We start from the raw sequence: 13,011 nt of genomic DNA on the forward strand, positions 1-13,011 counted from the left end.
GAGTCACACTAGGTGAGGGCGGTGTTATTTGAGCAATTGTGTCCCCTCCACAAGACCCCTGGACAGTGTTGGTCCACTGACCCCAGAGTCTTCAGACCCTAGTCAAGAGGAACCCTGGAGATTGAGGGAGTCTGTCTGTACCACTGTGACCAGCGCTCTTGCAGGCTCCAGCTGCACAGGTAATGAGGTTACCTGTCCCCTGAGCTCACAATTTCCTCCCTATAGTGAGCTTGTATCTGCCTCCCAGTGACTTCTGGCCATGGGTCTTCCCTGTCGTCTGGAGCAACATAGAATGAGACTGCACACACCCACATCCACTCTGCTGGCGTCCTGCTGGAGGCGTGGAGTCCCCGCGAGAACCCCAGGTCATTGGCCAGGCCTTCAGCCCTTTCCACCTGCCCCCAATGCCCACAGCCTCTTCCTAAAGCCAGTGTCCCCGCATTTCTCTGCTGTCGGTCCTGCTCAGGCTGCTGTGTCTGATCGAATCAGAGCCCCGGGAATTAGGAGTTGTTTGTTTCACTATCTTATTTGTAGGAGCTGTGCTGTTCCGGCACTTGGAGCTTTGGAAGGTGGGGTGTGGCTCTGTTCTCTGGGTGCTGAGCTGCAGCCTTGTGCTCGCACTGTCGTTGGCATGCAGGACTCCGTGTAAGGCCTCTGACTCAGGGGTTTTGAGGTCAGTGAGAGGAGGCACTTGAGGTTAGGTGGGGATTCATGACTTCAAATTTTATTGAAAACTCAACCTCTTTTAAGACCCAGCGCTACTGCCTCCTGTATATGGGCCTGTCCTCACCAGTAAGCCGCCTGAAGAACAATGCTTCTCATCGAGATTTCTGCATTCTGTGGGTTGGCTTCCTATGCAGACTCTTGTGCATTTATAATTCTGTGTCCCATCCTTGGTTCCCACTTCCTGAAGTTTGGCTCGATGTGCTTCTAAAGAATATGAAAATCAAGGACAATGTCCCTTGAAACTACGTCTAACACCGAATCTCAGAGTCACCGAAAGTCAGATTTTGTGTGTGCGTGTGTGTGTGTGTGTGTGTGTGTGTGTGTGTGTGTTTTGCCAGTCCCAGGTACAGGCAACATCAACGTGTCTTTCTGGGTGATCCCTCCACGGTCCTTGAAGCCGGGGAGAGGTTCTCTTTGGCACGCCTTAGGGAAATGCCAAGACGCCTTAGAGGAGGGTGGTGGTGCTGACTTTTCCCCAGAGAGATGCAACCTCACCCCCTCCTCAGCCTTGTGGGATGGGGAAGGCAGGCAGCGAGTCCTTCCTCCAGTTGAATGTTGTCCATGCGTTTGCTTTCCGTTGAAGATGTGCCAAACAGGATGCAGGGCTACGGAAATGAAAGATGACACAAGAGGGGAAAGAGACTAACAAGCAGGTGTGAAACAGAGTGTGTCTAAGACATGGCTCTCCTCCGATGCCTGCATTTGTAGTTTGGGGAGCGTTCTGGGCACACCTGGAAACAGAAGGAAAGCTGACAGACACTTTCCAGTGTGCCTTTTTGCAATTCCCTTGTCCTGTGCTGACAAAATTAACTTGTATGTGTCTCATCTTGCAAATCCCCAACTAAACATCATCCTATATGAGCAAGTTATTGAGCATCTCTTAGCCTCATCTGAAAAGTGATGAAAACCACGACACTTACCTCACAAAATTGCTTGAGAATTAAAAGACATTTTGAGTTTTAGCAGTGTGGCAAAATCATGCTTGAGTAAGCCACGTCTGCCACCTGGTGGCAGCCTTAGGTAAGTGCAGCTTTTGTTACTTTAAGAGGCTGAAAGCTAGTTCAGATTGGTCAGCAAATCTGAAAGGGCGGCGGGCATTAGGGCACGTCTCTTGCCTGGCTTTCCTAACAGACCAACTCTGAGCAATTGTCTTACCGATGTTGGTGTCCTTTAAAAGTTAGTTCCTGAGTCACTTCTTGGTCAGATTAATTTTCAACTTACATTGCATCAACCATTCTTTTTGGGGCCCCTATTTTTTCTTAGGATTTTCAAAAAACCTATGCTGCTTCGAATCAGCTGTTTTGCCAGGTATGTATCTCTGTCTCATTATCTCTCTTTCTCTATATAAAGTCTTAAAATATAGTTTCTGGTCTCAGCTACAGATCCAGGTTTTGTGGCTGTGAAGCTTATGCAATTTTAAAATCATCTTTAAGGAAAATAATACTAAATAAAAATTAGGTACAAAAAGGGAATTTTCCTTGGCTGGGAAAAGAAAGGGTTTTGGAAGAGGTCTGTGCAAGTGACAGGCCCTGACCCTACGCCTTGTTCTTTCTGCAATGAATCCACGTTTGCCAGGTTTTCTTCCTGCTCTCCTTTCCTGTTCCTGCTTCCTTTTTTGCAGTTTTCAGAATAAACCACGTTTTGTTCACTTTCTAAAATAAACAGCCACACGAAGACCTGTCCTGGTCTTTTATCTTCCATCTGTGGCTGGAAACTAATTGTTTCCACTCCATCTATACGCCCCTGAAAACAGCCACTCTTTAGCCTCTTCTCAGGCCTGAAGGTGCAGCAGGGTCTGCTCTTAGGAAGATCATCCAGGGAAGGCACATGTAGGCCTTGGAAATAGAGGTCATTTGGGCAGGGCATTCTGTGGCCCCAGGTGCTTGGAGAAAACTCTAAAGAGAGAGCAGGGTGGGTCACAAGTGGGCATGAACTTGACCCTATGGACTCCTTGCCCTTTAGAAGGATGGGCAGAGCGAGGCCCTGATAGCACGAAGCAGAAGGCAGGGCCCTCTTGCTCTGGCCAAAGGCAACGCTGGTAAGAACTCTTCTGGGTAAAGTGAGCTACCACTGAGAGAAGACCTAAGATGCTCAAGGAAAAAGCCATTTGCCCACTGGCTTCATCTACAGTGAAGCCCACCAGGCAGTGTGCCTGCTACACCCTAGAGCAGTGGTCGGCAAACTGCGGTTCAGCAAACCGCTGCTCGCAAGCCACATGCAGCTCTTTGGCCCCTCGAGTGTGGATCTTCCACAAAATACCGACTTCTGCGCATGGGCTACGAAGTTTCAATAGCACTGTACATGCGCACCCGCACGTGGTATTTTGTGGAAGATCCACACTCAAGGGGCCAAAGAGCAGCATGTGGCTCGAGAGCCGCGGTTTGCCGACCATGGCCCTAGAGCTTCCAATCAGCTTCTAATGTAAATGAACAGCCAAGAGCCACAGACAATTTGAGGATAACCTCTACTATAAAGGAACAAAACTGAAAGAAAGAGGAAAAGAAAACCATCTCAAAGACTACAGAAACAAATGCAATGAAATGAAAACTTCAAAGAAAATTAATAATATCAGGAAAATGCTGGAAGCAAGAATAAGATGCCTTTTAACAAGTAAGAGACCAAGAAAAAGCGATTGAAAATGAAAAACACGAATGCTGAAATTAAAAATTCAGTAAAAGAGAAGGAACATGTAGTTGAAGAAATTTCTCAGAAAATATAACAATGTAAGAAGAACTTAACAGAGTGGAAAAGTTAAGAAAGTTAGAGGATCTGGTTAGTGGTCCAACATCCAAATAACAGGAGTTCCAGCAAGTAGAGAAAACTGTGGAGAGGAAATGATCTAAAATGTGATCCCAGGACATCCCCACAAGTCAAAGAACAGGATCTCTGGGTCAAAAATACCAATGGAACGTCAACATGATGAATGAAAAAGAACTCACACCAGGCCACGTCAGCAGGACATTTCAGTGTATTGCAAATAACCAGAAGGTTCCAAATCCTGCAGAGAGAGGGAAAAGTTACACAAAGTAAACAGTCACCACACCACAGACCTGCTCAGTGCCAACAATGAAGCAATGGCTCCAAATTCTGCATGAAAATAACTTCCCACCTAGAAGGTCTATAATGTGTATTATGCGAATGCAAAGACGACAGCATCAGTCCCTCATATCTGAGTACTCATGCCTCTTTGCAACGTGACTTTGCTTCCCCTTCCATCAGGAATTAATGTAAATGAACAGCCAAGAGCCATAGAAAATTTGAGGATAACCTCTACTATAAAGGAACAAAACTGAAAGAGAAAAAGAAAACCATCGCAAAGACTACAGAAATAGTGCAATGAAATGAAAACTTATTTCCTTGCTCCTTAATTCTAGTCAGGCCTCTCCTCCTCGCCAAAGGCCTCCTCCTCCTCCTCCTCCTTCTTCCTCTCTCCTCGCCCTGGAACCGAACCTGGGACCCTTCAGTCTGCAGGCCAACGCTGTATCCACTGAGCCAAACCAATCTGCACTCTTCTCCTCTCTTCTTTTTCCTTGGAAGAAGGAAAGTGGAAAGGCAGAGGGTTTGAATCCATACCAAAAGGAGGAATACAGAACTCTACTTGGACACAGAGCAGTCCAAGTAAGACCCAGAGGCTTGACATAGTGTACAAGTTGGGGAATTATGATGTGTTCCAACCATAAAGTGAAAGAAAGGATGGAAGGACATGAGGTTGGAGAAAGGGGTCCCAGGCTGTGCTTACATGGAAGTCATTACAAACCCTCTCTTTCCCACACTCCCTCTTCACTCTTTCTCCCTTTCACCAGGTTCACCTATTTGCTTTAAAATAACCCCTCAATTGAAAATTGAAAACAGTTCAGGCCTTAGTCAGGATTTTCACCTTTAACCTGAGAACAATAGGAAACCATTTGGCAGACTTAATTAAATGAGTGGTCAGAGCAGGTTTTCTTTTTAAGTTTATTCTCGTTGCTGCATTGAGAATGGTCTGAGAAGGAATGGACAAGAAAGATTTGTACAGAGCAGTCAGGTGGTGATAGGTAAGAGAGATCATGGTGAACTGAAGTGGTGGTAGCAATAAGATAGAAGGAGTATTGGACAGGTGTGGAAAGTATTTCCAACGTAGAATTGATAGGTCTTGCTGATGGGTTGAATGATCTTTTACCCTCTCTGCATCCACCCCCTTGGGCATTTAATTTTGAAGTGTCCTCTGTCTCTGGACTTGACCATGTGCCTGGCTTTGGGTAATAGAATGGAGCAGAAGTGCAAGTATGGTGCTTCTAAGTCTACAACCTGAGAGGCCTTGCTCTTTCTTGTGTTTCTGTCATCCCAACGAGGACATTCCTGAGGTAGCCTACTGGCATGGAACAGATACATGGCGGAGACTTGAAGTGCCCAGTCAGCCCAGTTGAGACTCGTCTAGAATCTAGATGAGTGGTCGGCAAACTCATTAGTCAACAGAGCCAAATATCAACAGTACAACGATTGGAATTTCTTTTGAGAGCCAAATTTTTTAAACTTAAACTATATAGGTAGGTACATTGTTATTAACTTAATTAGGGTACTCCTAAGGCTTAGAAGAGCCACACTCAAGGGGCCAAAGAACCGCATGTGGCTCGCGAGCCCCAGTTTGCCGACCAACCAGGGCCAACCAACCAGCACCCATAATTACACATGGACAGAGGCTACTTTTTAAATTTTTATATATTTTTATTGATTTTAGAGAGGAAGGGAGAGGGAGAGAGAGAGATAGAAACATTAATGTTGAGAGAGAATCATCGATCAGCTGTCTTCTGCATGCCCCACACTGGGGATCAAGCCTGCAACCTGGGCATATGCCCCAACCGGGAATTGAGCCATGATGTCCTGGTTCATAGGTCGACGCTCAACCACTGAGCCAGGAGGGCTGAGCGAGGCTATTTTGGTCCAACCAGCAGCAGTCAAGCTTCCAGATGCCTGCAACTGCATGCGTGACCCCAGCTGAGCCCAGTCTGAATTGCTGGCCTCCAGAATTGAGAGCAGAGAAAATAGTTGTTGTTTTAAGCTACTATGTCTTACAGCTGAATGGCTTTCTTGGTCCTACGTCTTACCCACTGCAAGTTGGAGTCCAGAGTTCTCTTTGTGTTTTGAATAATCTCAGTCCCTTTGCTCCAAGCTTGCTGTTATTTCATCAGTACAACCAAATCAAACCCTTTGTGGCTTTTCTATGAATCTTGTTGGGGTTTATTCCATGTTCCAAATACTACATCCATAATTCTTTTTCATTTGGGCCTGCCAGACTGCTATGGAACAACACACCTCAGATTCTCAGAAGCCTTTTTGCCTAAATGAGAGGATCTGCTAGGCACTCACTGAGACCTTAACAAAGGGTCTTACAGCCACGTTTAAAAATTGATCTTTACCAATGTCGTTTGCTAGCTGGACAGTCTGGGGATGAGAGATTCTTTTATTTTACAACCCAGCAAGGTTTAAGCTGTCTATATTTATCTCATTGCAAACAGAATGCCTTATTATATGCTTCTAGAAACACCTAACATATTTTCTACACACTGTTTAGAGGTCTCCTTTGTCAAGACCACAAGTTCATCACATACATTTTCTATCTTCCAAATTACTCTAGGCAATTGTTTCCCCATTTGTTCCATTGCTACATAACACAGGGAACCACATCCCTGGTCTTCAGTAATAATTTCCCCACCACTTTTCTAGGCTAGACCTGGCTTCTTCACGTGGCAGCCTCAGGTCCACATTCTGAGAGGGGAGAGCAGATGTTGTAAGGCTTCTGGTTTCAGGAGTCACACATGCTACTTCCAACATATTCTACTTGTCAAAGCAAATCGCAAAGCTGGCAAGGAGTCGGGGAACAGGCTACCTTTGGATGGGAGAAGTGGCAAAGCCCTATTACAAAGTGGTGGGAATAAGGGGGGTAGGAAGGATTACTGTGGCCATCTTCATCAGTAAAACTGCTACACCAAAGTGAGTGTGAGGATAGAAAATGAAGAGACTCTCAGACATTAGAGTTCTCAGAAACTTATCTTCTCTCAGGAAGTGACTAGGCCATGTATTTACAAAAATTGAGAGCATAAACAAACAAACAAAAACTAAGTCAAGTGATCTAGAAACCAGGGGCTCCCACACGAGAGAGGCCAAGGAAATTTCCAGGAGGATGCAGCTGAGAGAGCCACACTCCAAATCGGAGCAGGGAGGCGAGGACTCCCAGAGGAGGCCTCCGAGAGGGACGTCTTCGGGGAAGAGCACTGAGAAAGTAGTTGACGGTATTGAAAGAGGCATTTTCAGGAATGTGGTGGGATGTGAGAAGACATAACCAGCTCTTCAAGAAAAAATAAGCAACTGAGAAAAATGGAGGCAAATAGTAACTTCAGGAAAAACAAAAAGTTGTACATGAAAGGTCATGTAATCATGTGCAAACTTGGCACAAAAGTGAACAATAGTAACACAATCATTTAAAAAATCGCTGGGCAAGAACGTAACTAAAATTGGGATAAAACTATATTGGGAAGATTGAGAAAGGGAAGTGGTCTGTAACGAAGGTAAAATCCACATGTAACATGATAGAAAGTCAGAGTATTAAGCTCATAGATCAAAGTACAGCCGTGTACTTGCTTTATTTAGAAGTGAGTGCCCCTAAGAAGTGCGGTGGGATGGGGGTGGATTGTAAAATAGGAGGATAATATTTTTTGTTATAACTTTTTATTGCTCTTGACTTCTTAAACCAAGAGAAAGCATTACATTACTAAAAAATAATGATTTCAAAAAATAGGTTGAGAAAAATAAACTTTGGGTATTAGAGGACAAATTATTGCTAAGAACAGTTTCAAGGGAGTTGTCAGAGCAAAAATCCATAAAAGAATCAAGAATAACATATATGATTAAAACACTTAAAGGTGCCCTAGCCGGTTTGGCTCAGTGGGTAGAGCGTTGGCCTGCCGACCAAAGGGTTCTGGGTTTGATTCCGGTCAAGGGCGTGTGTGTTGGTTGCATCCTCCCTGGCCCGGGCCCTGGTCAGGGTGCGTGCAGGAGGCAACCAATCCATGTGTCTCTCTCACATCGATGTTTCTGTTTTTCCCTCTCGCTTCCACTCTCTGTAAAAATCAATGGAAAAAATATTCTCGGGTGAGAATAGAAAAAACAACAACATTTAAAGGATTAATTTTAATTTAAATGCCAGTCACCATGTGAAGTTTTAAGACCAAAACCAAATAAGAAAAATTCCAGTCCCAGAAGTCTTATAATTCAGAGGGGAGGGCATGTAGGTAAGCAAGTACTTACATTGCAACATGAAAAGTGCTACGTGAATAAGGACATGTAGAAAATAATTTGAGACACAGAGGAAAGAGAGACAATCCTTGTTTGGGGTTCAGCTAGGGATGGCTCACTAGATGTGAGTGTTGAAGGGTAAGTGGGTTCAGCTGGCTAATTAGATAGGAAAGGACATTCCAGTTTGAGTTCACCATGAAAATCATCAGCCCCATAACAAGTTCGGGTGGCCTGAAACAGGATGTGAAGTGGCGAATGGCCAGAGATGAGCCCGGACTGGCAGACTGGGGCAGGTCAGAGAGGGTCTTGTGTCACGTGAAGGGGGTTAGCGTGTCAGAATTTTATCCTAAGGCATGACACATCCAATGCACATCTTAGAATGACCACTGGCGCTGGAGAAGGCAGTGGAAGATCAAATGCAGGATTCCGGGCTGGGGAAGGGAGACTCCTTAGAAGACCAGCATAGGAAGTGAGGGCTAGACAGGAAGGAAGAGTTGAGACATATTTCAGAGGCTGATTCAGTGACAGGTCATAGTCACCAAACACAAGATAGAGGATTCATGGATGACTCCGAGGTTCATTCATCCATCAGACATTTTTTGTGTGCCTTTGCTAGGCACTCTGCTAGGTTCTGGGGGGCGCGGGGGGAGTAATAGGGTAAATACAGCATGGTTCCTGCCCTAGGGGAGCTTTCAATTTAGTGGAAACACAGATAATAAATAAACAAGTCACTGTAGCTGTGATGCTCCATTCTCAAGAGAACAGAGCCCCGAGGGACTTGAGAAGATGTCAAAGATGGAGAAGGTGAACCCAGGGTGGTTGGACTACGAAGTTGAGGGAAAGGAGTGGTCCGTGGTGACAGATGCTGCCAAGAAAGTGGGTGCAGGGATGAGGACTTTCCCAGATGGCATTGATGATCAGAACAGCAGGGAGGGTTGCCCACCAGATATCCGTGGGGTATGGAGCAGAGAGGTGGTGAGGATGCCGAGAAATGAATACAGCTCTATTTTTAGAGACTGGTCAGGAAGTGAAGAAGAGACAAGCCAGTGAGAGGCAGGCTTCATAAAGACGTTGCTTTTAAGATGGGAAACGTGTGAGTACTTATTCTCACCTGGACCAGCTGTAGAGCTTGTGGAGGAACCCAGGGCACAATGAAAATCTGGGGCCTCTAGTGAAACTATTAAGAATTTAAAACAGTAACAGCAGAGCATGAAACCAGTGTGGGGCTCTTCTGCGTGCAAGGCCTGGGGAGGAGGGTCAATGACAGAGTCTGGTCCACTGCAACTTGGAAGGGAGGGTCCAGGTGGAGGGAGAGCAAGAGGAAATACAGGACTTTGGGAATCCCCTGAGATGGGGAGATGGAGGACAGAGGGAGGGGGTGCTGGAGGCCAAGGACTTCATGCTGGAGCGATGATTTTCTTTACTGAATAACCTGTAGGTAGAGGAAATGCGACAATTTTGCGGCAGCCAGAGGGCAGCGGGAGGCCACGCTAAGCAGCACTGAGGAGCCTGATGGGGGGAAAGGTCATTGCAGGTGGCAGACGGGGCAGGAGCAAGAGTGGCCGAGAGAGACTTGTGGCAAGCATGCCCTGGAGATGATGGGGAACTCATGTGGGGACATGGATGAGAAATGGGGTGTCCAGAAAGACTGGCGGGCTTGCTCAGTGCGGAGGTAGTTGGAGATGAAAGTGGGAGGGTAGGAGGCCTGGATCAAAGGAGTAGAATTTGTGGGGTTTGTATTCTGGGCATGCGCTGATGGTGAAGTTGGTGTGGCTACTCTAGGGGACTTATCCAAAGAGTTAAGCAGCAAAAGCAAGGAGAGCTAGAAGGTCTGGAATGAGCAGCAGTGTTACGGATCATTGTTAGTTTAAGACCAGGCACAGGTGTGCATGTGTGACAAGGTGAGTCCATAGAGAGCGGCGGTTAAAGGGGTAGGGGAAGGGGCAGAAGACAGGGAGAGAGGCACGTTATAGAGCCGCCTTGTGCAGGGGCGGATGTTCCGGGCCATTGATATTATCCTGTGACCTACAGGAGGTAAGATGAACTGCGAACTTGTCCATAGCCGGGAATGGAGAGAACCGTGAATTCTCAATGGAAACGAAGGGGGTCGCCCGCGAGCAGCGAGGAGAGCGGTGGGAGGCGGAGAGGAATCTCGCTGTTCCCGCTGGGCCGAGGAGGGCCAGTGCTCGCCTTTCCTCCACGTTTCAGCGGGTCCCCAGCTCTCCGCCGACCCGCAGCGATTCGGTGACCTCGTGGAAGTGGCCCCCGCGGCCCTGCACGGTCCATTTAGGGCTTTCGGAGACCTCACCGAACGAGAGGCCGCGGGGATGCAGAGGTCCCCCAGCATCCACCAGGCAGCCCCCGTGCCCGGCCTGGCGCTGGGGTCCCGGAGCGGAGCCTCGCACTCCATAGGCCTCTCTCCCGGCGCCCCCTGAGCGTGTCTCTTAAGACGAGCTGCTTGGGTTCCCCGGCTCACCCTCCTCCTTCTGTTTCCTTCTCCCCAGGGAAAACCCCGGCTGGGCTCCGGTGCTGCCACCACCCCGCTAGCTGCCGAGGCCGGCTCCCTCACTCCCCGGTGGCCGGCTGGGGTTTTCTGAATTCGGGCAGCAGGCGCCCGCCGCCGCTGCCTGGATCTGGAAAGGGTTAAGCCCTCTCCCAGATGGGTAAGCAGCCAGAGGACAGCCACGTCCCCCGCCCCCTATCCGATTCCTGGAGCTCTTAGTGGTGCAGCTCGGCCGGGACTCCCCGGGCCACAGGGCGCACGTGCAGACGGAGCAAGTGGCGTCCCCGCTGCCCGAGTTTGCAGCCGAGGGGGTTCCCCACCCGCCACCACCGCCAGCGGGCTTGGCGCAGGGCTGCGGGCGCCGCGCGAGCTCGTCTCCCCTTCCCGCTCCCGGCGGCGGGTCGGGTCGGTCGTGGCAACCCAGCCTGGCGTTAAGGGGACGGAGGGGGGAGGAGCCGGAGCAGGAGGGGCACGAGGGGCACGAGGGGGCCCGCCGGCCCCGCCCCCGCCCCGCCCCCCCGCGGCCGGAGCCCGGGCTGCAGCCGGGAACGCCGAGCCTGCGAGCCAGCCAGCCAGCCAGCAGCGGCCGCGGCCTCCCGGCTCCCCGTGACCCCGCGTCCCGGCCTGCGCCCCGCTGATCCCGGGGCCCGCGCCCCCCGGAGCAGGGATGCATCATGGCCACGCTGGCTTGCCGGGTGCAGTTCTTGGACGACACGGACCCTTTCAACAGCACCAACTTCCCCGAGCCCAGCCGGCCGCCGCTGTTCACGTTCCGCGAGGACCTCGCGCTCGGCACCCAGCTGGCCGGGGTCCACCGGCTGCTGCGGGCGCCGCACAAGGTACGGCCGGCGGGGCGGGCTGAGCCCCCTGGATGCAGCCCCTGCCCCGGGGAGAGCGGGGGTGGGAGAGTCGCGGGCAGGCTGGGCGGGGCGCTGTCCCCGGCGACTAGCGCCCGAGCGCAGACCTCCCCCATCCCCGTTAGGCAGCGTGGCCCCCAGCACCGGGCGGGCGGGGAGGACAGCCCAGCACTCGGGGGCGGGCGGGGCTGAGCAGGTGCCGCGCCGGCCCGCGGCGGGGTGAGGAAGGTTCCCGGGCGCCGCGCCGTTAGCTCTGCCGGGTGGGCGGGGTGGGGCTCGGACCCGGGCAGTCGCCTCGGTCCCCGGGCGGCGCCTGGCGGGGCGCGGACAGAGCCTGGGCCCTCGAGGACTCAGGTCCCTCGGAGGAGCGCCCTGAGCGACGCCTGGGACCAAACCTCTAGGGCCTGTGGGGCAACTGCAGGCGGTCACCCGACCCTCGCGACAAAGCACTCTTCCCGGGACACCTCCTCCTCCTCCTCTACCCCGCCCCCACCCCCCGGTGGGATGCCGACCGCGCTGCAATAGCGCTCGGAGCCCCCTTTTCTTAGGAGAAGCAGGTGGCCCTGGGAACCTCGGAGGAGCAGTGGCTGTGGGGCGAGGGGCGGGGGCGCGCAGAGGCGGCGCGCGCACAAAGCCGGAGCCTTGCAGCCGCAGCCGAAATGAGTGTCCCCTGGGAAGAATGGCTTCTCAGTCCACCCGAAGGAGTTTTCTTTTTAACCCTTTGCAGGAGGACAGGCGTCTTGCAAAGTGTGTGTTGCCAAGAGGGGAGCAGTGAAAGCTAACCATTTAGTTAGCCAGGAGAACCCTTCCTCCCCCTTAAACAGCGTGACTGCAGCTTGAAGAATTACTTCCCCGGTGTTTTTTTTTTTTTTGCTTAGAATCCATATCAAAGCTTGGAGATGATTTATTCTTTGAGGATCAACATTGATAAATATTTGGAAGAGATATACCCGTGATACAAAAAAATAAAAAAAGAGCAAAATTGATTTAAAAAAATTCTTTAGATTTCTGTATGATGTTCACCTGCCTTGGAAGCAGAGGGGGCGGTTGTGCGTGGAAACTGGTGACCCGCAGCAGTGACGTTATTCTCCCTCTATTGGTAGCCTAGCAGTGCTTCCCTCTACGACTTCATCCAACGGGTCTTCAGGAGTGAGGAATGGGGCAGTTCTAGCTCATTCTCCCTGTATGGTTGCAGGATGGGTCCAGTCACCATTCCTGGGAACCTCTCTGGCCATAAAAGCAGGTTGGATGGGGAGATGGACGAGAGAATGACGTATTGTGGATTCAGCTTATCAGAGTCACTCTTGTAAATTAGTTGGTTCTTCTCAGTCAGTGGATTCAGCTAAAAGTTTTCGAAGGGCTTCTTCAGCATTATGATATGCCATTCATTATGGTCTCTGATTACAGTGATCTTTTGTGGAAACCGCAGAAGACATAATTGTGGCCCAATGACCTTGAAGTGGTTTCCTTGGATTTCAAACCCTATATACATGGTTGACCTTTCAAGTGGGAAGCCGAAATACCTTCTTATGGTTGCATGGAATAGCCCCGTAGTCTTGACTCAGAGTTCCTGCTGTGGTAGGAGGAGTCCAGCGTTACTCTCCCCTGGCCCCCACCCCACAGAAGCCACAGCACAGCCATTGACTGGCTCTC

At 50.1% G+C, this 13,011-nt stretch overlaps 1 protein-coding gene across 5 annotated transcripts in view; it reads left to right on the top strand.

Moving 5' to 3' along the window:
* The first annotated feature begins 11,103 nt into the window (after window positions 1-11,103).
* FHOD3 (formin homology 2 domain containing 3) overlaps window positions 11,104-13,011 on the top strand; it is a 386,194-nt gene continuing 384,286 nt past the window's right edge. For 3 of the 5 annotated variants that reach the window (XM_070421008.1, XM_070421009.1, XM_070421010.1), the window contains exon 1: window positions 11,105-11,340. In XM_070421008.1, coding sequence (XP_070277109.1) covers window positions 11,176-11,340 — 165 coding nt within the window. In that variant the 5' untranslated portion in view covers window positions 11,105-11,175. Of the gene's footprint in view, window positions 11,341-13,011 lie in introns of all 5 variants that reach the window. The other 2 variants (XM_070421006.1, XM_070421007.1) reach the window with 1 other exon arrangement.

This window comes from Myotis yumanensis, unplaced genomic scaffold, assembly GCF_028538775.1.
Source record: "Myotis yumanensis isolate MYYU_CA2020_CCGP unplaced genomic scaffold, mMyoYum1.0.hap1 SCAF_7, whole genome shotgun sequence".
NCBI classification, from domain to species: domain Eukaryota; kingdom Metazoa; phylum Chordata; class Mammalia; order Chiroptera; family Vespertilionidae; genus Myotis; species Myotis yumanensis.